Source organism: Drosophila guanche, unplaced genomic scaffold (assembly GCF_900245975.1).
Source record: "Drosophila guanche unplaced genomic scaffold, DGUA_6, whole genome shotgun sequence".
NCBI classification, from domain to species: Eukaryota; Metazoa; Arthropoda; class Insecta; order Diptera; family Drosophilidae; genus Drosophila; species Drosophila guanche.
In genome coordinates, this window is record NW_022995755.1 from 1,931,302 (window position 1) to 1,955,412 (window position 24,111).

The 24,111-nt window shown below is 46.1% G+C and overlaps 2 protein-coding genes across 4 annotated transcripts; one reads left to right on the forward strand and one right to left on the reverse strand.

Annotated features, from left to right (window-relative positions):
* Positions 1–99: 99 nt before the first annotated feature.
* LOC117589577 lies at positions 100–14,523 on the reverse strand. 3 transcript variants are annotated; one of them, XM_034281636.1, is made up of 7 exons: positions 14,517–14,523; positions 10,650–10,725; positions 5,324–5,477; positions 2,836–3,044; positions 940–1,073; positions 559–880; positions 100–375 (listed from the first exon to the last, which is right to left on the reverse strand). In XM_034281636.1, exons 2-7 carry the CDS (start codon positions 10,696–10,698, stop codon positions 197–199), a joined length of 1,047 nt encoding a protein of 348 aa, XP_034137527.1. In that variant the 5' UTR covers positions 10,699–10,725; positions 14,517–14,523; the 3' UTR covers positions 100–196. The 3 variants fall into 3 exon arrangements, with proteins under 3 accessions (XP_034137527.1, XP_034137526.1, XP_034137524.1); XM_034281635.1 differs by lacking the exon at positions 14,517–14,523 and adding an exon at positions 13,477–13,775 and having other exon boundaries at positions 10,650–10,961; XM_034281633.1 differs by lacking the exon at positions 14,517–14,523 and adding an exon at positions 13,403–13,775 and having other exon boundaries at positions 10,650–10,961.
* A 2,769-nt stretch (positions 14,524–17,292) lies between these two features.
* LOC117589890 (rRNA 2'-O-methyltransferase fibrillarin) lies at positions 17,293–19,137 on the forward strand. Its single transcript, XM_034282161.1, has 2 exons — positions 17,293–17,345; positions 18,714–19,137. The coding sequence occupies exons 1-2, from the start codon at positions 17,293–17,295 to the stop codon at positions 19,135–19,137; spliced, it is 477 nt and encodes a 158-aa protein (XP_034138052.1).
* The last annotated feature ends 4,974 nt before the right edge of the window (positions 19,138–24,111 follow it).

A 24,111-nucleotide genomic window follows, 5' to 3' on the forward strand; every position in this document is an offset into this window, starting at 1 on the left:
CAGGTCCTTGGCTGCCACACTTTTAACGTCTTGTTTTGTTACTCAGTGACATTTACTACAATTATACATCGAAATTACATGGGGTTTGCTTTTGTTTTATTTGTAAATTCTCACGTGCATTTCAGTTGCTTAGAGCTAGAAAATGGTTTCAAAACAAACACGAAAAAACGTAAAATAGCAGCAGGACAATGCCGCTCTACGGCCAGCAGTGGCTTCGATTCACACACGTTGACGCCATTTTGTAGCGCGTTGACTTCCGTGCGCCATATTGAAATGTCAGTGGCGTCAAGAGTCGCGCTGCGGTTGCAACAGCCGCAGACGCCATCAGCAGCAGCAGCTGCTGCAATTTTATGCCATTTCCACCACGTGTGGCAGCTGCAACACAGCGAGCAAGAGAGAGTGAGAAATTGTTATTAATTTGCGTTGGAAAATTGTCCAAATATGTCCGTCTGTCCGTCCGTCTGTCCGTCTGTCTGTCAGTGTGTTAAAAATATTTATATTTATTTTTAATTAGCGGCCACTGGCATTTGCGGTCACAAAGCGCAGTGAAGTACCCACCCGATCGCGAGTTGATCAGCTTTTGGTTCTTCAGATCGATGTCATCGCGGAAGAGCTGCGCGTTCATGCTCGCCTCACGCTGCAGCTGCGGATAACGATCAATCTCTGCCACGCAGCGCAGCTCCAGGCCGAGGCGCGCCGGGGAGATGGTGCGCTTCTGCTGCGGCTGCTGCTGCCGTTGCAGCATCAGCTGTTGCAGCTGCGCCTGGTGGAAGCGCGGCTCGTTGGCATAGAAGTTCAGCTGCGAGACAACGCGCCGCAGATTGTAGTCGTGTGCAGCGATCGTGGTCTCTATGCTGGGCAGCAGATCCACCAGGGAAACCTATTTACCATTTTGGTTCATAAGAAAGCAAAGCTATGGATGGTTGACTGGCGCGTTACCTTCACTCCATTGATGTACCACGTGATGTGCGTGAAGAGGCTGGAGAAATCCGTGCTGCAGTTCACCTGAACAAAGTCATCGAAGCGATACATGGAGTGAAAGCTGCTGATAAGTGGATTGTTCTGCGGCAGAGCTGCAAAGGTCGAGAAGATTTGTGAAATTTATTACGAATTTAGAGCTAAAAACTGTAGTTCTTCGAGGGTAAGAGTGGAGCTCCGAGTAGAAAGCTGACACTCAAAGTTAGCTTAGCATTTTGACCCTGTTTATCCACTCTATCCATTGGCATTCCTATAGTTTTCCGGCAGCTCTAGCTAAGCCCAACATTTGAGACCTGACAAGTATCTTTTTTGCTGTTTTTTTTTTGCTTCTTTCGTTCCTGAGCTTGTGAAAAGGATTGGGGATTTATAGACAGAGAGCGGGTTAAGTCATCTATGGATGGCTTTTGTGGGGCATCAGAAGTGGAGAGGGACCAGCAGCAGGGAACTATTTGAACCATTGAAGTGTACGCTCTAGAACCCATTGGCGTAGAATGAAGAACTTGCACACAGATGGCAGTGCCAGAAGGTGTTCCGATTTAGCTGTTATCAGCTCCCAACTTGTATCTAAATAGAATCGTAGAATCAGCAAGCCACTTAAAGTACAAGTACACTTAAATACTGTCACAAAATCGTGCCTTAACTCACAGCTACTGCCGTAAGTAATGCAAGACATCTGATTGCTTCGCAGGGCTGAGTGCATTGCAGTTGTTCCCTTGGCTAATTTTAAACGCACATTACACATGCAAATGGCGCACCTTTGTTGCACGTTCCTGGCTCCTCCCCCTCCGCTGTTTGTGTTGCGCCACTTCTCTATTTGCTTTTGATAAATTTTTAAAAATATTTTAGCAGCAGTGGAGCCTGAAGCAGAGCACAGTGCCCGCCCGCCTGCCTGCCTGCCTGGCTACAAGATATTTATTTTATATCAGCGGAAAAATAGATGATCATAAAACACATGCAGAGAAGCATCCTGCATCCTACAGGGGGGGGGGGGGGGGGGGTGGAGTAGGGAAAAGTAAAAGCGAAAATAAAATAAAGCAGACCAGAAAGCAAGGAGGCAACACGCACATGCAGCAGGCAGCAGGCAGCGGGTGGCCCTTGGCGGAGTTGCAACCGTGCAGGGAGGCAGTGGCGGAGCTTTTCATTTTAGCGATATCCTTTTTAAGCATAAAGTGCTGCCGTAAATCACAGAGCCGCACAGACACATACAGAAGGAGGAGCTGCAGGTTCCTGTGCGCTGTGTCCGTGTCCATGTCGTGGCTGAGTGGGTGTGTATGGGTGTGACTCTGTGTGTATCTGTGTGTGTGTGTGTGTGCGCACTGTGCGGATGCGAATCACATGCATCTCTTGGTTACATTTTATGAACGCTCGCTGTTCCTTTCGCGAGCACATCCTGCCAGGCTGCCTGCCTGCCTGGTTGCCTTGCAGCTTATCCTGTGCGTGTACAGCACTATCCTCGGTCCTTCCCTCGCAGTGGCAGCCACTTTGCCAGCTCGTCATATATGCAAACGGGGCCCCCCCCCCCCCCCCTGCACTGCACTGCACTGCACTACCCCCCACCGTGTTGTTTACTATTAAAATATCACGGAAATTACACATTTTACTCTGTTTATGCAAGAGAAAGAGGCGGAAGAAGAGAAAGCACTGCCTGCGCGGAACGTGGGAATCGGAACGGGAATGGCAATGGCAATGGCAATGGGAGAACAAGCTAAATGGTTAAGGAGCAGCAAGCCTGAGGCATTAAATATTTACATGTTGCACTGCCACAGAAGATGAAGTTACTCCTCCCCCACCCACACATACACTCCGCACTCTCTCTGTGTGTGTCCTTAATTTAAGACAGCATTTCATTAGACTCACCCTCTACGCTCATGTTGGCATCGCGTGCAGTCAGCTGAAAGTGTGGCGCATCGCCGGACACTTCGCACCTGTAGAGGCCCGATGATTTGAAGCCCAGTAGATTAAGTTCCACGCGACATGAGGATTCATTGCACTCGTTGCCATCATCGATCAGCTGTACGCCATCCACAGCGAAGGGAATGTATGTGGGTGGCGTAAGTGGCGAGTATCTAAAGAGCAGGATAAGAAAAAGGGTTTAAGGATGAGATTCTGCACAGCAAAGTGGCCGCAAATTGCAGCCCCAGCCGCCGATAATCGACAGATGTGTGTCGTGTCGTGTCGTCGTAGGCTTGGGTTAAAAGCTTTCAAAGCCATCAACGAAAACTGCCCAGGAAATGGACAGCGAGCGAGTGGGAATCCTTGCTCTACGCAGACAAGTGGCTTACATGCCCTCAACCTTAACTGATTGCCAATGTGGCAGCAAAGGAGGGTCTAATGTGGAAATGGACTCGGGCTTGGGCTGGGTCTCTCTCCACATTTAATTTGTTTTGTATTGTGTATTGATGCTCATTAATCCCACAAAATGCCTCCAAAAAACATGTAAAAAAAGCAAGAAAAAGTGTTCAAGTGGAAAACTTGTCCAACACTAAAGCACACACTGGCACACACACACACACACACACGCGCGCAGCTATCAAGTGGGTTTTGCTTTGGGTGGCACATAAATAAAAAGCACCCCCAAAGCGTTGCCTACTTTTGTGCGCTGCTCTGCAGTGTTGATAAGTCGCCTTTGTTGGTGTGTGTGTGTGTGTGTGTGCCACTTGTTAATAGCTGGGGAGTGGTCCTAGGCAGGTCCTAGGCCTGGTTGCGCATTATTTGCGGCTTAGGCGGTAACTGCGGCAGCAAATCAACAAATTTGATAAGCAATATAAACGGCAAAGAGAGACTGCCTGCCCCATGCCGCATGCTCGTTACAAGGGGATTTGTGTGCCGGGATGCCTTCTTTGTGTACACACATTAAATGAATTTTACTAATGCCAAAAGGGAGCGCCTGACCAAGGACAACATCAAAAGAGAAATCCAAATCGAACACTCGCAAAAGTTAAACAATTGTTGGCCAATTTTTTTTTGGCATGATTGACGCAGCGGAGAAATACTTTTGAAATGTTTTCATGTGCAGCAATTCCTGCTAAATTCCACTGAAAATGTTTCACGCTTTGCGTGCATATTTGTGGGCTTTGGAATCAGTTTTTTGCTCTAAAAATGCATCAACAAAAAACAAAAATGCAACAAACACAATGGAAAATTTATGAAATTATAAAAAACAATTTAATGATTGACAAATAGTTTTTTGTCTTCATTTTCATTGACAAAAGCAGCACAAAAGTTTAAGCAAATATTTGAAATTTCTTTTGCTGAACTTTTGCTGCTCCTTGTTGGGGCACTGTTTGCCTTCATTTGCATTGGCATTTGGCCGGGAGAGTTGCAAGTCGAAATTGCAATTTGCCTTCCGTTGACTTTTTACGTTCTACGTGCTGCTGTCTAATTAAAAACTTTCTCTCTCTGTCTCTCGCTGAGCGCTCGTGTCCCTAACCTTAGCCCTCGGGGGTGCCCTGGCAAGAGGTTCTCCATCTCTGTGCCTGTCTCCGTGTTCATTTGCTCCTCTTTATGCTGTGGGCGCATGTGTGTGCTGGCTGCTCATTTTTAATTAAGCAAAACGCGAAGCACTCACTTGAGATTTTTCATTACAGAATGCCACACACAGCCTGCCACTGTTGCTGGAAGAATGATGGCTCAGCCACTTGTTGTCGTTGTGGCCGCCTTGAGGTCGAGTGACCATTTAATCATCGTATTTTGGCTACAGGTTGCGGGGCTCCTTGTTGTTTGTCTCGCTGCAAACGATGTGTGTGCATAAATAATAAATGCCACGAGTGGCGGGGGCTTGGAGCGTCGACCAAACATTTAAATTAATTTGCCAACAACAAATTAATTTATTTAATAATTAATGTTGCAAGAAAGTCTGCTGCCGCAGTGCCGCTGACACTGAACATATTTGTGTGTGGAATACGCTTACACACAGCAGAGCCTGTGGCATGGATTTTCCATGCAACTGACAGCTGCGACCTGGCACATTTTTGTCATAAATAACGTGCTAAAAACAGTGCGTCAAAAAACCCATCGACGGGCTTAAAAAATATGTAAAAATGAAACTTATTGTTGGGCACTTTTTTTGGCAGTTATTAATTAATTATTTTTTAGTGTTTTTTGGCATTTCTTGGTACAGCATATTATGATTATCAGCTTAGTAATTAATTATATTTGTGCCTGCTACTTGTTAATATTTTATTTATAGCTGATGGGAGATTTAACTGAGATTCAAGCAGATTTGAGGAGAACAAATTCGAGCAATAAAATATTTAAAAGTAACATAAATTATGCCACATGCTTTATGGTCATGTAACGCACTGTTTACACACCCGTTATGGCATTTCCATGCTGCGGTACTTACCTAAAAAACTCCTTGCCATTTTTGTACCACTTAACCGAATTTAACGTGTGACCACTTATGTCATAGCTGCAGGATAATGTCACGTTATCACGAAAATCAACAATTTGTGGCACATTGATGTCAGTCACACGTAGACACTGAATGCGTCGCACAACTGCCACAAGCAGAGTTGGCAGGGGAGAGCCCAAATGGTGGAGCGGCAGCGAAGGTTAGCGAAGGTCCCATGCAACGAGATAAAAAACGTCAGATAAAATGATGAGAAATGCCATCAAAATATGGTGTACGGCATACAACAAAAAAAAGAAGTCAAGGTACAATCTGAAAATCACAAAAAAGGAAAATGAAAATGTTTTGCATTCGTCTGCTTTAAATTGAGGCATTAAGCCAGTCCGGTGCCCCGTCTCGATGGCATGTCAGAGATTGTGAGGCAATAAAAAAGAAAGAACCAGATATATAATTTGGTAGATTGCAAAAAAAAAAAGTGCGGGCTGGGAGCTGCTTTGAATGGGAGAGTCTGAGAGTGCCAAGTATGTGGGAAAGTGCTTCGATTGTTGTCACAAAAAGCAAGGAAGAATGAGGATTCCATCTGGCAGTTCAAGCTGAGTTTAAACTAGTTCTTGGGCAGTTTTGGCCACTATTTTACTTGCAAATAAAAGACTTAAAACTGTTCCAATTGAATCTCCCAAACTGCTCTCATTGTTAAAGCTGTTAGTGTAATTTTGTTATGCACAGAAATATTTGGAATAGAGCGGTAAATTGTAAACTCATCAGCGAGACAAGACGCAAATGTTGAATATTAAAGCAGGAAGACAGTTGGCAGACAGCGGCAAGACAGCGAGAAATAAGAACAAGGCAAAGCGCGGCACAACTCCTAATTGAATGAACTTGTAGAAAGGCTGAGCACTAGGACAGAGACAGGCAGAGACAGAGGCAGCGAGGCCAGCCAAACGTTGCAGCACCAACACAAAAATGAAAAGCACACAAAAACAGAACAAACCGCGTGCTGGTTTTTACAATTTGCGGAACGTATTTAAGTGCAACACAGACGAAGCGAGAGCGGGTGAAAAAAAGTGTGGGAAAATGCCAGAAAAAAAAAAAAGAAATGGTTAATATCATTAGCTGCAATGGGTTGCTGGCTGTTACTGCGGTGGCGGTTAGGCGTGTGTGTTGTTGCTGCTTTCCGCTGTTGGGAAATTTCCATAATCCGCGCACAGTCGCCTTGCAGCAGTTTGGAAGTTGAAGTTGCAGCAACTGCAGACTGCCGACTGCTGCATGATAAGCGAGGAAAGTGAATGCCGAAAACGACAACTTGTGCATAATTTGAGCAAATCGCATTAGGTAACAGCAACTGTGGCAGCAACAGTTGCAACACTGCAGCAAGCACTCGTGAATTTAATTTGTCGCCGTTTACAGTTGAAATAACTTGCGAGGATGTCGAAAGTTGCGATTTGCCAAAGGCAAAGGCAAAGCCAAAGGCAAGGCTTAGTGGAGTACTCGTATTTATTTTCCAGAAAATCTTGATTGCAGCAACATCGGGGATTTGTCAGCGGCAGAGGAGACCGAAGAGCAGACGAAAACTTGTTTCAACTTTCCCTAGACAAACAGACAAAAGTGCCTGGCGGTCGCTGCGATTGCAGCCAGATTCCGATTCTGATCCTGACATGGGTCCTTTGGAGCATGTCAAAGCAGCAGACGAACAACGAAAGTAGCAGCAGCAACAAGGATGACAATGGAAACACACATTTGCAAATGGCAGCGGCAAACCGCAGCTTAATGACAGGCTTTGCCAGCAGTTCAGTTCAGTTCAGTTCAGAGGAAAAGCAAATGGAAAACTTTACCTGCGCGGCCAAAGGCACGTCCTACGGCTGCGGCTCTCCAACACTCAACGACAGTAGGTGTCTGTCTGTCTGTCTGTCTGTCTGTCTGTCTGTGTGTGTTTCTGTGCAAACACGGCTTGTCTTGGCGTGTATATGTAAATAATAAAAATAAGTACATCAAATACAGACAAACGAAACTTTTTTTGCACGGCAATCAACGCACTTGGTTGAACTTTGCTGCCTAACAACCAGAACCAGAGACGGAGACAGAGACAGAGACAGAGCCACAACCGGAGACGTAGACAGCGTCTGGAGCAGGGGACAGAAACAGAAAGAGACACTGAAATAGAACCAAAGACAGAGACAGCGACGGCAACACATCAATTTGTTGTGGCAGCGGCTGCAGTTTCTCTCTCTTCTCGCTGTTCCAATACCTCTCTGTCCCTGTGTCCCGCCGTCCATTTGTCTCTCGGTCTCAGTCGTTCGCTGTTCCAATGTCTCTCTCTGTCCCTGCGTCTAGCTGTCTCTCCGTCTCTTTCGTCTTGCTCGTCTGCCTCTGTCGCAGCTGTTCGCTTGTGGTCTGTGCACGAAACCCCCTGGATACGCCGCACCAACAAAGTCGACATCTATGCCAGCTCTAATGAAAGTCAAGCAGCAAAGCTGTTCAATAAGTATAAACTTTAGACTCTAAAGTTAAAAGATTCTCAGAAAATGTACCAATTCCTAGAATATTTTTGTGTATTAGAATACCGCGAACTTAACTCCCATAACTCAAAACAAAGGCCGGCATGCAGTTACTTTAAGGTGCTTTAGTGCGTTTGCATGCACAGAAAACACAAAAGAAAACGAAAACTCTGCCTGCTTCTCTGCCGATGCGCGCAGCAGCTGTTTCGCTGCCGCTGCGGCTGTTCCCTGTGCATGAAGCCACACGAAGCTTTAGCGCTGCCCGAGATCTTTTGCTATGCACAGAGCAGAGCTTGCGACGCTGCCGTCCTCTGAACTAAAAGCAGCGATCGTTTGCTGTTTGAGAATGAGCTTTTGTTCGAAGCTTTACAGACCCTTTTGCATTGGGAATGTCTGTGAGAAATTACACACACAGTTAGTTTGTTTTGTCAAGCTCCTTCCGTGACTTATTTGCAGAAATTTCCTCTGGTTTTTGCTGGCACTAAACTTAATATCATGAGTGTAGTAATCTCTACCACAACGATGGCCCTGGATTTGTAATCAGCTTCTGCCTCTTTCTGCCTTTCTGACTTTTTCCTGACTTTTCAGTAGTTCGCCATAAGCGGGACAACATTATTTTTGCCCATACTACACAGCTACATCTCCATCTACATATATATAAGGCTACAGCGCAAATCCGCTTTAAACATTTTCAGGCGACGATAAACGCTTGAACAGAGACAAATCTGCACTGGCCCCCAAACGAGGAAGGAAAATGAAAGCAGCAGCAGCAGCAGCAGCGGCAGCGGCAGCAGTGGGAAGAGAGAAGAGAAGGCCAGGGCCAGGCGTCTATAATTTGCATACAAATGCGGGGCCAACGACAACGACAACGACAAGTAGAAGACTTCAAGTGGATGGCAGTGTTTGTTTGGATTGGGTTTGGGGTTTGGCCATGGCTGATGCCGAAGCTGGGTAGCTGGATAGCTGGATAGCTGGATAGCTGGGATTGGAGTTTGTTTTAGTTTGGTCGTTGCGGAGGAGGAGGCAGGCAAGTTGCGTTGGATGCGCTGCGGCAAACAAACACAAATAAAGATGCTAATCTCAGCCAGCAGCAGCAGCAACAACAAAAAATCCACCATCTAAACGAGCAACACGAGCAGGGCAAGTGGGACAGGGCGAGGCAGCAGCAGCAGTAGCAGCAGCAGCAGCAGCAAAAAGCGTTGCCACGGACAGCTACTATGCTGAGATTCCTTAGCTGCTGCGGACGGAGCTTTTGTTGTTTTCTGGTTTGATGTTTTTTTTTTTTTTTGTAGTTTAAATCCCATTTGGCTTGCAGCTGAAGCTGGATCGGCAGCTATGCAAACGTGAAAGCGTGAAAGTTTAAAGTTGATTTGGCTCAGACTTTGACTTGGACTTGGAGTTCGACTTGCGGCTTGGATTTTGGCAAGAGAAGAGGCTTTGTCTGCCCGACATCACATTAGTGTCAGTTTCTGGCCCATGACAGTTGAAAGTCTTTTGCCATAGTTTTCTCCCAAAGGGGAGCAGCCTCGTCCCGGGCTCATAACGCACACTTACGAAAATTGAAGACACTTGTAAAATCGGCAATTTGTTTAAATAAACTTTATGGCACTGGAAGGCGGGATGAGCGAGTGCCTCTGCCTCGGCAAATATTTATTTTCTTTATAGCAGGCAATGGCCTCAGCCCGAGCTCTGTGTTTGCAGTGAATTTTGCGAGCGTCTATAAATTTTAGCAAAGTGCAAATAAAATATACCAAGAGAGACACTTTATTCTATCCACACAGTTTTGCCTGCTGCTGCTTTATCCTTTAAGGCGTACTCTCCGCATTGAAATTGTCGCATTTATGTTCGGTTTATGCAAATTTTCCGGGCGACTGTCGTGGCATTTGTCCTTGTCCTTGCCAGCGCAGAGGAGAAGAATTTCACTGCTCAAACAATGCACATGGCATAAAAAGCGACTGCAACGGTCTGTTGACACAGTTTTCCCCTCGTGATGAATACAATTTCGCATAGATCATAGAACACTTAATGGCAAACCCAATCGATACATAAATATAAGTGAAACGAGGTCACGGCTCTATTTACACAATTTGTTCGCCTTTTTGCATAATAATTTATGCCAAAAAGTGATGAGATCGATGGCAAGCCATTTCCTTTGAATGTTGTCATCCTTCAGGATCAACAGACACATAAAAAAAACTCTCGAAGTGGCAGCTGGGAGAGGCCACGCTCTCGGCTTATCTGTGGCAGACGCATAAAAGCTAATTGAAATTATTATTTTTATTTCGTTGCCTCGAAGTTCGGCTCGTTTCGGTTCACTGTGCCCTTCATTGGGCCATAATTAAAAGTGTATTTAAAAAACAATTTCGGGGGCATAAAATTAACATAAATTGATGTGGTTAAGGTCGGCTGTGGGTCGCAGCTCGTGTCGGGGTCGGGTCAGATCAGGTTGGTTCTGCCTTTGGGTCGGTGGCGGGACAAACACATTTATTGCTATGCTAATTTCGAGTTCCAAGTTCGGGTCACACGATGCACAATGGCGACGAGCGGAAACGGAAATGCCTAAATGACTTTCCATCGTGCTGCCTGTCTGTGTGTGTGTGTGCAGCCACAAAGTTGCCAACACCGTGGACTGTGTCGTAAAAAAAGGGCTGGTGCTGGTGCTGCTGCTGGTGCTGGTGCTGGTGCTGGGGCTTGCAAAAGGATTAAAAGCAAAAGGCAATAAAATGAAAAGTTTCAAATATTTTCGTTATTATAACCGGCTCGGGCAGGGCTGCCCGGACCCCTGCCAGACATGGCTTTAACCGCAGCTTTGACTTGGAACTTACCCAGCAGCATGTGGACGCTCAGCTGCAGCAGCCACCGGCCATAGTCCATTGTGGGGCTGGTCGCCTTTAAAAATTCCTGGCTCTCTGCTGGAAACTTTTGCCCTTTGGCCACACTCAATGGCCGGCCATATTTTCTATTAGTCCAAAACTTTGTGTAGCCAACTTTTTTGCACGCCAACGCGACTAGCTCATGATTACACAGGCAGTCGCCCGTCCAGCCATACATCTACATATATATAGATCTATATCTATGTCTATGTCTATATAGTTGCGATATCGATAAACGCCATTGACAGGTCAGCGGCCAATGAGCTAGAAAAATAAATGGAGAATTCTTGTTACACAAAAAGAAAGCGGAGGTTTTTTTTTTGTTGTCTGCTGTTTTTTGTTTTAAGGTTATTAAATTTGAAAACTTTTTTGGCGTCAAAGAACATTCATCTCCCCTCTCTACCGCTCTCTCTTTCGCTCTTCCCTGCTCGTGTCTGACTTTTAAAAAGTTTCGGTTTCGGTCTCGGGGTCGGGGTCGGGGTCGGTTCTTTTTTTATGAAACTTTCTTCTTGTTTTTATTTTTTTGTCCACTTCTGTTTGGCCACTGCATTTGTTTATTGTCATTGTCAGCGTTATTTAAACGTTGACAGTTTCCCGAAAAATCCCCAAAAATAATACACAAAAAATTGGTAACAGACAACTTTGTCGTCCGCCTCTCCATCCAAAAGCCAGTCTCAGGTTCAGGCCCAGACACCGTCCGAGTCCGAGTCCGAGTCCGAGGTCAGGGCGCTGCGGGCTTCTGTGGCACAAAGTCCTTTAATGCTCTAATCAAATTGTGGCTTCTTTTTCATCACCCTCCACCCTCGCTCCAGCCCCTTTCCGGAGTTTTGCTCCTTGTTAATGTTGCTGTCGTCATTGTTTTGGTTTCATTGACGCGTTTATTAAAATTACCGTGGAAAAGTTTTTGCCGCGCAAGCGGCACTTTATTTTTAATAACAGACAGACGATCCATGGGGCATGAAGCATAAACGGATGTTAGCTCCTAAAAATATCCGTTCGCTCGAGGCCGTAGAATTTACAATTGAAGGGAATGGGCGGAAGGAAGGAAGGAAGGAAGGAAGCCTTCACGGACGAACGGCAGGAAGGAACGAGTAAACACAAGTGAATGGCTTAAATATTTGATTATTTGGCCAAGTTCAAATCAATGTGCCAGGTAACTTTGCATAAATGTAATCCAAATGGGTCATTGAAAACAGAATACAAATAATAGCTGACAGATTACCAGAGTTTTGCTGCGTAAACATTGTTAGAATTTTGTTATTTGTTCGAGGTAAAAATCTTTGAATTTTACACATTTTTAGTTGGGCTTGAGGCAGAAATGGATTGAAAATTAGTTGGGGATTGAAGTCAGAAGGAGCTGAAAACAAGGCACAAAAGGTAAGAACCAAAAATCAATTGAACGCTCAGCAAATCGAAAAATAAAGCTAACAAAAAACGCAAATCAAAAACCTTTCTTTTGCCTACTTATAAAAAATGTAACTGACAAGGGAAGGGCACGAAGTTCTAAAATCAAACAAAATACTTCCCACAAGAGACTGTCAAGTCTTTTTTGTATGTAGAACACAAGTATGGCAATCATATCAGTCAGCAGTCTTAGAGTCGAAGTCGAGACCAATCTGAAGAGCAAGAAATCAACTCGTTGGAGTGTCAATGTCAGATATAAACTTTAGACAAATTGGGGAGAAGAGAGTGGAGAGAGAGAGTATCGAGGCAACTGCTAATTGAATAATTTGAGTGCAGTTTTGGCATCATCATTTCTGCATCATGTGTCATGTGTGTGTGTGTGTGTGTGTGTGCATAGAGAAATCGAGACAAAATATGCTTTTGGGATGACAATAAAAATATTTAGAGTGGAGAGCAATGTGATTTGCAATTCAAATTGAAATGAATTTCCCAGAGCACAGGCAACGAAAAATGCTATTGTATGACAGATAACAAGAACGAAATCAAATCAAATGCAGAGGAATAATGCTCTCTGTGGGACAGCCAATTGAATGTCTCAATGACAGAGTTTTGCTTTTTGCTACTAGACTGGCCCGTAGGCGCAGCAAATCTCTCGAATGTCTTGCAATTATAATGAAAATATCAAATTAATGGCAATATCGACATTTCCACTTGTGCTGCCAATATCGAGTTCCAATTGCAATTCCAATTCCAATTCCACAGCCACTGCCACTGTCAGTTGGCAATTGCATTTTGCCCTTTCATTTGTTGGCTCATATCAATTTGCTCTCAATTTGTTGTACCGTACACGCAACATGTTTCCAATCAAAGGAGACAATGTCAAGCACACACTCCCACAGCCATAGAGGCAGACGGAGACACACACACACACACACAGAGAGAGAGAGAGAGAGAGAGGCTGCACAAGGAGCGACTTAAACAGCTCTGCTTGGAGCCGAGTTAATTACTTAATGGCAATGTAATGTATACACATACATAATTAACAAACATTTCATTGACTGGCTTAAATGACACACACACACACACACACCCCACACCCCATCTAGTACCTACACCCCCACACACAGGTCACAGCCTCTGCTCTTGGCTCTTGAAATATTTATGAGCTTTGTGCATCAGCAACAGTCAGTTGCTGTGGTTGCTGTTGCTATTGCTGTTCGATTTGCATAAATGCATAATTTCTAAAGCACACACACACACACACACACACACATTAGCTGTTTATAGCTCTATTTAACTACCATTTGGTGGACAGTTTTTTGACGCTTTTTTGCTTCGTTTTGTTGTTGTTTTGTTATCGCTTAGAAATCCGCACCGAATAGCTCCGTTTTGTACCGCTCTGCACCGCGCCGCTGCGTAGAGTGGCAACTCTTTGATGCCATGGACATGGTTGGCAGACCGTTGCCGGCGGAGTGCCGCCGTCTCGCTGTAGGATGCTGGAGCGGCTCCAACTTCGTTTCCGTTCGTTCATCCCCAAGTGCAGCCGAATGGCCTGGGCGCGCCTTCTGCTGTGAGCGCTCTCTTTGCTCCATTTATGGTTCGCTTTGTAGCTTTGTAGCCGCTGTTGGCGCTTACAGCTGTTAACGTAACAGTGTGGAGAGTTCTTAGCAGACTGTGTTGAGCGGTAACAGCAAATGTTGCGAGCGAGTTTGTTTACAGTCTGCTATGCTAACAGGGTATGTTAACTGTTTGATGTTATGTTATGATTAACATTGCACGAGCAAATCTAAAAGAAAACTAAAACTGAAATCTATTTATTCCGTTATAACTTGTTTCTGGAGACCACTGCAGCTATGAGCCTTACTTTATATACCCAGAGCTTCAATTCGCCCATTTTATTGCAATCTGACCAACAAATTCCTTGCCTTAACCTGTTTGTCACGAATATCCCTTTGAAATTTGGTCGCGCTCTTCATTTAAGCCTCGACCTTAGCTTCTTAGCGAGTGGCAGGGTTCAACTGCTGCATTAACGGGCTGCGCCATGGCGGTGGCCTTGTGCAGCCAAGTAGACAATTGAAAAATAACCAGCAAGCCGCCTTTCATCCCTCTTGCGGCACCGAAATCCTATTAGCCACATGTCTGTCTGTCTGTCTGTCTGTCTCTCTTTTTGGCCGGGGAAATGCATCGCTTAAGCTGCAGCGAAAAAGAAATGGAATTCCGTTGGCAAGCGGCAAGCCGCTTAGTTTCTTATCGATTTCATTTGTTGTGCTCGGTGCAGGGGGGGGGGGGGGGGGTGGACTTCAACTGGGGAAACTGGCTGCAGTTATCAGTCACTCACAGAGTCGCAGATGCTGCCCGTGGCAAGGCCACACAAATGCTTCCTGCCCCCAGCCCCCACCAAGACCCGGCCCCAACTTGCTGCTGACAGCCTGGCTGATGTTAATGTTGTGCTGTGGTTTGTTGTGGCGCTGTCATGTTGCTGCCACACTCCGCTGCGCTGCTCTCGGCGGCGGGGTCACGAAAGCAATATTTCAAATCCATAATGATGTCACAGACATCCACTCCTGATCGATGGGAAAGCCATCTCTGTCCTTAATGGGCAGATAATGTTAAAAATGGTGAATATTAAAATGAACTCAAATCAATTCAAATGCATTTTCCACTCTGCTCGGCTGGCAATAATTAATTTTTGTAAATTGACGGCACAGCCATTTCGAGCTTGTTAAAAATCAATAAAGCTTATGGGCTTAATGAGCTCAACGAGTCGAGTCCACTGGAGTGACGGCCGCCGCCACGCTCTACTCGCATTAAGCCCATTTAATATTCAAGTATTTATCGAAAATATTCTGCACTCTTTCGCCACAAAACTTACATTGCCATTAACTGCAAATATTCAAGCATATTTATTTAATTTCAGCTGCCTTCCAGCCGATAGATTTGTCCTAGGCCACGACACCAGAGCCGAGATCGCAAACAATGGTGGGAAATGTGCGGCAATGGAAGGTAAAGGGAACGCTCTCTTGTCGTAGCATTTGCCGCCTATGACTGTCTCTCCCTTTCGCCTAACATACATAATACATACATACATTCATCTTTTGCTCTCAGTTCTCCTCTTCTATCTCCACTCATTTTTTTTCGATCCCGTTTTAACCACTTCTCAGGCGCACTGGTAGCGTTTGCCTAACATAAATAACTGTTCTTCCTCTCTAGCTCTTTCGGTGCAGCAGCACGCGCTCTCTCCGTTTAGATTTCGCTTCACTCATTTTTTCCGATCTCGCTTTAAGCACTTGTCATGCACTCAGGTAGCTGCCTATGACTCTCTTTCCCCATCGCCTAACATAAATAACTGTTTTTCCGCTCTCGCTCACAAAACTTTTGGTGCAGCAGCACGCGCTCTCTCCGTTTAGCCTTCGCGATCTCGCTTTAAGCACTTGTCATGCACTCAGGCATAATGAAACTATAAAGGAGGGCCCGTCGTCGGAAGCGTTCCTCAGGTCATTTCCCCCCGACTGTGGTGGGATGCAAGTATGAGCATCTTATTACTGTAAAGTTGCTCTCTTTCTCTCTTTCGCACGCCCTTTCACTTGCACTTATTGACAGCATTGTTACGTTTCCCTATAAAAAGGCGACAGGCCCTCCTTTATAGTTTCTTCATGCACTCAGGTAGCATATGCTGCCTTTGACTCTCTTTCCCCATCGCCTAACACAAATAACTGTTCTTTCGCTCTCGCTCACAAAACTTTTGGTGCAGCAGCACGCGCTCTCTCCGTTAGCTGTCGCTGCAACTGTTCTTCTCTTCTCTCTTCGCTCTCCCGCTTTAAGCATTGCTTTAAGCATTTGTCAGGAACACTGGTCCGATAGCTATTTGCTCTTAGAGCTGTAAATTGTCTGCCTGTTGTGCACTTTAACAGCCTGAAAAATTGATTAAAATGTGGACAAAAGTATGCCGATGCAATGGCAAATATATGACCGCAGCAGCCATTTCCCGTTCTGCCAAGGGCCATCTATTTCCGTTGTTGTCGCCTTTGCGGTAAAGGTTCCCAGTTCTATTTTTTTTGTTTGGCCAAACCTGCATATACGTACATGGCACGTGAGTTTGCCATGGCCCGGGCATGACTAAGGAACTAATGGCACTCGCACACACAACCACACTTGTCACGTGTTTGGACTACAACAAATATGCTAAAAATGTAATGCCAAAAGCCAGCCATGGCAGCAGCAGAGGCAGAGACAGGGGCGTGGCAGGGGAGCTGCATGGCCAAAGCATTTGGATTTTGCATTTTACAGCGCCCGAAGGCCGCGCAGCTGCTAAACTTGGCGCCGTTTGTTGCCATTTTCGGAAAATGCGCTGGGGTATGTTAAAAATGCATTCTCCCCCACACCCTCTGCCGAAGCAGCACATCACCCCCCTACAAACAGAACGTGCTGCCCTTGCCGCTCTGGGACTGAATCTTCTCGGCTGCTGGAGACTAAGCGTTACTGGCTTGCGGTACACTGGGAGAAGTTCTACACGCACCAATGAGTCGGAGAATTACTCATAAACTCACATAGACCTGAATATTTAATCTAAGCACATGCCACAGAGTAGCATAACATCAGAATAATTTCAAATATAATTTGATTTTCGTCCTCTTAGGCGCTTGGCTTTAAATTATAACTTTTAATTTAAGCCACTTGCCATGCAAAGACTTTTATCATATGTATTTAAATTTTTATCTTTTTTTTTCGTAGTTTGCTCTTCTCGCTCAGTGTGTTCGTTGGTCTGGCATATGAGTGTCATCCTCGGATCCCATCGGGTTAATGGAGTTGCATCAGACGTGCGGTGTAGGTGGTCACAGTACCCTGCGCTGCTCTCTCTCTCTCTCAGCCCCACTCGTGGATAAACTTCAAACATGATCAGGCCAAATTTACATTGAGCAAAAGTTTTGTTGCGTGGGGTAGAAGCAGGGATAGGAGCAGGGACAGGGGCTGGGAAAACGACAGCAGCTAAAAAGTTCTTGGCTCTTGATTTTTCATGAACTGCCGTCGTCTGGCTTGGTGCCTCATTATACGGATGGACTGGAGCTGCGGCTGGGGAGAGCACTGGGGAAGGCTGCCTTTATAGGCAGGCACTTGGCAAGCCGCCCCTAGACGTAGACGCTTGCCACATTCCTAGGCAAATACTCGTAAATAAGAGAGGCAAGAGGCAACAATGAAGCGGACTGTAGACTGCCACAATGGCCGCGATTGTCGCTGCGCCCAAAAGTATGCAGCGGCAGCCAAACAACAAAAAATAAGCCCAGAAGCCGCCGCGGCAAGTTTATTAAAAATTTGAGTTGGCCCCATGTCCCTCCACGTCCCTCCATGCCCCCCTGCCATAGTTCGCCCCTTGTGTATTATTATTGTTTTCTTTCGTTGCTTTGCTTTTCTTTCCCCTGTTTTATTCCATTCGCTGGCGTATTATTTTTGTTTCGTTTTTCCTTTTTTCCTTTTTGTTTTGCTGCTGCTGCTGCTAGTACATTTTTTCACTGTTAGTTTCTCTGTGCCACTTGGCCAGGCCCGTGCTACATGCACTTGAGTTTCATTTGCTTGTTCTCCTCGGCCCTGTCCTGCCCAGCCCCCTCCAGCGACCCGACCACCGCCTACTCTCAGGCCGGGGCAATGTCAGAGAGTGCATTAAAAATTGTAGTGCCCGAAAAAGTTTTATGTACAAAAGAAAACCACAACAAAATGAAGTCGAAATGTTTCTGTTGTTGTTCCCCAGCTATTATTATTGCCATTGCCACAGATGTTGTTGCTGGTGCCGCTGCTGCCACTGGATGCTGCGGTACAATTCACTTTGTTAAATTATGTGCAGCATTTGAGGATACATTTACTTGGCGAATCGACTGGATCCCAACGGACCATTCCCCACTGCGAAGAGAGAGAGAGAGAGAGAGAGAGAGAAAATAATATGCTCTACGCGGTTCATGGCCAGCGACTCCACTTAATTATTATTCGCATGCCATAATATCATAATAATAATAATAAATTATTTTGCACGCCTAATGTGCAATTTTGTTATTTGAATTATTAACTGCAAATGATTCAACTCATTGGCGAATAATCATCAAAGCAGTTCAGCTATTGTGCTTTTGCAATGCAGCTTTGTGAAAAAACCGTTGGGTTTGCAATTGATTTTGCAAGCAAAAGCCCGTGCTTGCGAATTGCCAGTGCCCTATGCAGAAGAGAGCGAGACAAGGCGATCGAAAGAGAGCTTTGGAGCAGGTAGCGGCTGCTGCTATGCTGCGCACGAGAGCAGCACTGGCCCGCTGCTTAGCTAGAGCGCGAGAGAGGCGCGAAGACGGTGGGATAAGGAGACGAAAGAACAGCCGCGGATCGCGAGTAGTCATGTGCGAGAACTAATTTGTAAGTACAGTGAGTATTGGCAAATAAAGAATCATGTTAGGCTGTAGTTTATGATTGCTTAAATAATTTTTGTTTCCATGCCTTCCAATAATTAAATTAATGTTCTAGAAAACTAGTCAGATCCCAGTCAATACTGAAAGCTGGTAAACAACTGGTTGAAAACTAAAAAATCAATTCATCAAAGAATCATTCACCACACTAATGCCTACAAATTTCACTCAGCAGAAAAAAGAGAATAAGGGTGGGCAACGGATCCGTGGTGAACAAGTCCGCAAACTCCACAACAACTAAGAAGCCTCCGGAGCAGCATCAAACAAAAGCCAAGAGCGAGACGGTTTCTGAGTGCACAGAGAAGATTCCTAAGAGCGTCGTCGCTGCAATAGTCGTGGAGCGGCGTCGTCATAGCGGAGTATTCCTATCACGCAACATGGACGATTCCATACAGCTGCTCACTCCGAACATGGCCACTGGAGGGGTCGCAGCCGACTACGAAGAGGAGCAACGGTTCCGTGCAGATTTGCGCGGAGAGTCGTGCGAATTTCGCAGCTGGTCTCCCTACCATTCCACTCTGGCCGCCGCTGTCATGAGCGGACTGCCTGAGCTATACCTGAAGAGTGGCTCTAAGGTGCTGTACCTTGGGACTGGCTGAAGAAACATCAGCTGAAGCCGCTCCAGCTGGTCCAACTGGAACTCTTTGCGTGTGGCAGTGCGCTGGCAGTGGACGTGTACAATCGAAAGGCAGTGTAATTATGGGCTAATCCCAGCTACTATTTATATTTAAATTTAAAGAATATTTTAACTAGTCCCATTGCCATTTAAACGAATAAATGCCATTGAGTGTGTGCAAAAAGTGAATTAATCATAAATTATTTATGCCTCAATGCGAAGTGAAAATGCTTCAGAATTTTAATGAAACTAACAGGCAGATAATGAATGAATTAAGGGCATTAAAAAGCTATGTGTATGTGCCAATAATTTCGATTTTTTTATATACATTTTGATGCAATACAGTCACTCCCGTATTGATAGCCGCCAGAGAATCCAATTATCCCACTTAACACATAAACTTGTGTAATGGCCATAAATGTGGCTAAGATCCTGCACCTTTGAGTCGTTTGGGGAGGCATCTCATCCAAAATGATTAATGGATTCTGCCAAAGACACTCCCTGCAAACCAAGTAAAAGCCTGTAATAATCTCATTCAACATTCATCACACATATAGCACGCATTTTGGCCCGCATTTAATTACAAACGTACAATTTTAATTTAATTAGGGATTACAACTAATAAAACTTTTTCATTTCGCTGAATCGGATGGATCAGGCACTTCTTCGAAGCACAAATACCATTTTTGCTCAAACAAATGCATGGCAAAATCTTAATTAACCTCGGGGTGCAGAGCATAAACCAGCACACACACACACACACACACACACACAGGACACACATCCGCATCCTTATACTTATGCAGGGGATGTCTATTACGCGAACATTTCAAATGAATGGAAGGCAAGCTGAGCAAATAAAACTATGCACATATGTGTGTGTGTGTGTGTGTGTGTGGGTGTGTCCATGGGGTGTACGCATGTGTGTGTGTGTGTGCGCACACACATTCATTTGTATGTTGCGCACTTTATCCCCATCTATCTCAAAGACAAAACCAGTCAGTTAACCAGCACACAGACGCGCGCTCTGCTCCCCCCCTCGATTGCCAGTCCCCACCTCAGCCACAGCCTCAGCCACCACCCACGAAACCCGAACCACGAAGCCCAACCTCACCCCACCACACCGCCACGCGACTCTCGTACTCCCTCAGACTCATCCGCACTTTCGTCGCTTGGCATGTGAAGCGAAAATTTCGCTGCTCGGGAATTACATTAAGCGTTGGGCATAATAAATTATTCCGTATGATATGATTCTGGTACATGATAAGCGTTTGTAATTTTAACTGTCAGTTAAATGAGTAAATGGCACAGAGTGCTCGCGGTGGGTGGTGCAGGACGAGCCTGCCTGCCTGCCTGCCTGGCATGGCAACGATTTAGAATACTTCATATTTATCTTTTGTTGGAAACTTGAACATTTGTGTGTGCGTAAATAAAAGTTGAGCGTCAATATTTGCCACACACACATACACATGCACACACACACATGCAAACACATGTGTGTGTAATTACAACTCTGCGCTGGAAAGTTGTCGGGACAGAGAGGAGAATAGACGGCGCAACGTACGTGACTATAATCATCGCGATTTTGCTTTTGCCGCCTCATAATCTGCAACAGCATCGCACACACACACACATCCACACCGACTGCTGACCCACGCCCCGCACCCCATGCCATGCCATTCCATTCCATTCCGTTCCCACCATTCCCTTTACGCTATTTGCTTTGAAATTAAAAAAGTTTCGCACTGAAGCTCTCTGTTAGATTTTTCGCCTTTGGCTCTCCGCCTCTCCGCCCCTCTGCCTTGATTTACATGTTAAATAATTTTGTGTTTCCCGCTGCTGCTGCCTGCTGCCTGCTGCTCCAGCACGAAAGTCAAATATGAGCTGCAGTCGCTGTCCCTGCCCTGCCTCGTATTTGCCGGCTGTAAATATATACAGCAGCAGACGGAACAATTCAAACAGTTCATTAAATCACGTAGCGAGAGTAAAAAGAAAGTAGCTGGACATGTCCCGAAGAGAGTCAGAGACATATCAAATATGATCCTGTTGCAGAAACTATTTAAATGTGCCTCTATGGAGAGTATTTACTCATGGCCCTACGACACTTACAGATTAGAACGCTTTAGCAACAGGGATTTGTTGTTCCTCCCCCGGCATTTGTTTAAATTAACGATTTGCAGAGCAGAGAAGAGCAGATGCTGCGGTCAGACAGCCGCCCATTGAGAGCTCAAGAGAAATGATGATGCATAAATAACGCGACGATAATCCCAGTTAAAAGCTTTAGACATTTGTTTGGATTTGGTCGCAGCTTTCCAATATTTGCCTCAGACATATAATTTTTCCCTGCCCCACGACCCTTAGCTGGTGGTTAATGTCTGTCGATTGCTGGTTGGATGCCAAGATGAATGGCACTCGATTTATTATCGATGTCTGGCAGAGCGTAGCGGTTTATTAATATGCCACGAGTGCAAGGTGCGGATGGGACACACTTTTTTTTGGGGACTATCTACAGGGGGCTGCCGGGGGAACTGGATCGGCAAGGTGCTTCATAATCGTCTGCGGACGTGTAGTTGTCATCAATGCAAATACCAAGCAGCGCTCAGCAGCAGCAGCACTTGTCAGCACCGTTCTCATGCTCAGTACGGACCTTGTATGCTCCAGCTGGGAGCCACATCGATTTCGTCGCATGATTGATCAAGTGCGTGCGTGTCGGGGACAGTGGCAAGGAGCAAGCAGCCAGCAGCCAGCAGCCAGCAAGGATGTGCACAGCGAGAGAGTGCCGTTGCCGTTGCCGTTGCCGGTGCCGTTGCTGAACCATTTTTCTGACATTTAGTTGACAGCGCAAATTTTTGTTTGCTCGTAATGTGCCCTCAACAAGGATATGGACATTGGGTCCTGTCCCACTCTCCCAATCCTTGTAATGTGAGTGCTTAAAAAGCATTTCACGCCATCACCCAGCAAGGACTCGATAGCAGTACGACACTCGGCAGCTGATTTGACATTTATCACTGCACTGCCGACTTTCGATTTCCCCCGGCCAGCCAGGCAGCCAGCAGTAGGCAGCGATATGTGGCTGTGACTGTGGCTGTGGCATTGATGGAGCCGTTCCGAACATGCCACACGCACTCGGCTCTGGCTTTGGCTCTGGCTCTGGCTCTGGCGCCGTGCGAAATTTTAATGAAAACTGTCAGCGATTGCCCACTGCCAATGGGCATGGGCATGGTCACGGGCACGGGCAAGGTCCGGTCCGGTCCGGTCCGGTAGTGGTGCCCACTAAAAAGCCCCGGCAAATGTGATAATCCAATTGGCAGGCGCACACTGTATGCCGGGGTAACACTGGCACAGCCAAAGCCCCAGCCTTGTCTAATGTAATTCGTGATTCAGCATAAACTGGCGGTCGGGCAACCGCCCACGCCCTCTGCTGGATTTATTGGCAAGCGTTCGGATTGGGATTGCAAGTGGGGGTGGGGCAAAGCAAAGGCATTGGAATTCGGGATAAGTAAAGGAATAGCGATAGGGATGGTGGCTGCTGCTGGCTCTGGCACTATCAAACGGTGCGATAGGCCAATTGCCAATTGTCAGATACAATTTATTCCAGCTCCCTTAGATGCTGCCAGGGCTGCACTAAATGCGAATTGAAAATAAAATATTACACAGCGATTGCAGCTGCAGCAGCAGTGGAAGGAGCACTGGGAAAGACAAACAAACATTCAATGCAGCCAGCAGTAACACGATTATGCCCAAGGTATGTGCAAGTAACGGGTAAGGCAGTGCATGGACAAGGGGAATTGATACATGGCGCTGCCTTACCTTCTTTTTGCTTATATCTTCATTATGCCAATGGGCATGCAGTGGCAGCGAGCGAGAGAACTGCGACTGCGACTGAGACGCCGACGATCATCAAGTCCAAAAGGAATCGTAAAACAAAAGCGACAGATAGTTTGCAGTGCGCCACAAAAACAACAACAAGAGCAGCAAGAGCAAAAACAAGGAATACCTCACTGATGGCTGCCACTGCTGCTGCTGCTGCTGCTGCCACCTTCCTCTGCTCCACCACTGGTGATTGTGGGCGCGGTGGCGGAAAGCAGCGCCAAACCAATCGATTGTGTGGATTCTTTTTTCTTTGGCGTTAACTGCCGGCTCCAGGGAGGGGAGCACAATTGGGAGCTGGAATGGCTGCTGTCGTCGTGCTGATAGTGGGCTACAGACAGACTGCAGCAGCAGCACCATCGAAAGATGGGAGAGAGAGTGGGAGAGAGGCAGCTGCACTGTCATCGAAGGCTGTTTCGGTAGCTGCTAGCCATTAGGCTGGTGCATAAAAAGTAGCCATTAAAACTTTTAAATACCAGCAGTAATATTGCCGAAAGAGATTTGATAGATGTTGAAATAGTGCTTCTATTGGAACTGTAATTTACTTTAAATACTCGAGCAACAACAATTGCGATCCGTGGACAACGCAAAAATGAGCAGGCGCGAATTCGCTCCGGCAGAACGCAAAGCAAAAACGACCGAGAGCGAATTCAGACGGCAGCGAATTTAGTGGAGAGAGACAAGCAGATCGCCGAGGGAGCTTTCAATACCAGCGCCCAACGTAAACGTTTGTGTTTGATATTTTTTGGCACCATCCTGAACGAAATCAGCACGCATTTTAGCCGGGGACCAGTGCACCAGAGTGCAGTGCAGTGACACCTTGAGGCGCTGTTGGCAAACTATAGAAATCACATAAACGGCCATCGACCCATCGCTGCATGTTGTCCCTCCCCTCTGCCCATGCCACATCGACATGCACCCTAACCCGCATTCGCACAATCACAAAAACACATAGCATAAGTGAGTAGGGGGCGGGGGCGGGGGCGGGAACCAGGGCTCGGCCCACATGCAGCGGAACGGCTGAAACTGCAGAGACAGTAGAGAGAGCAGCGGAAAATGCAACGTAAAAATGCATAAATCCGTGGGA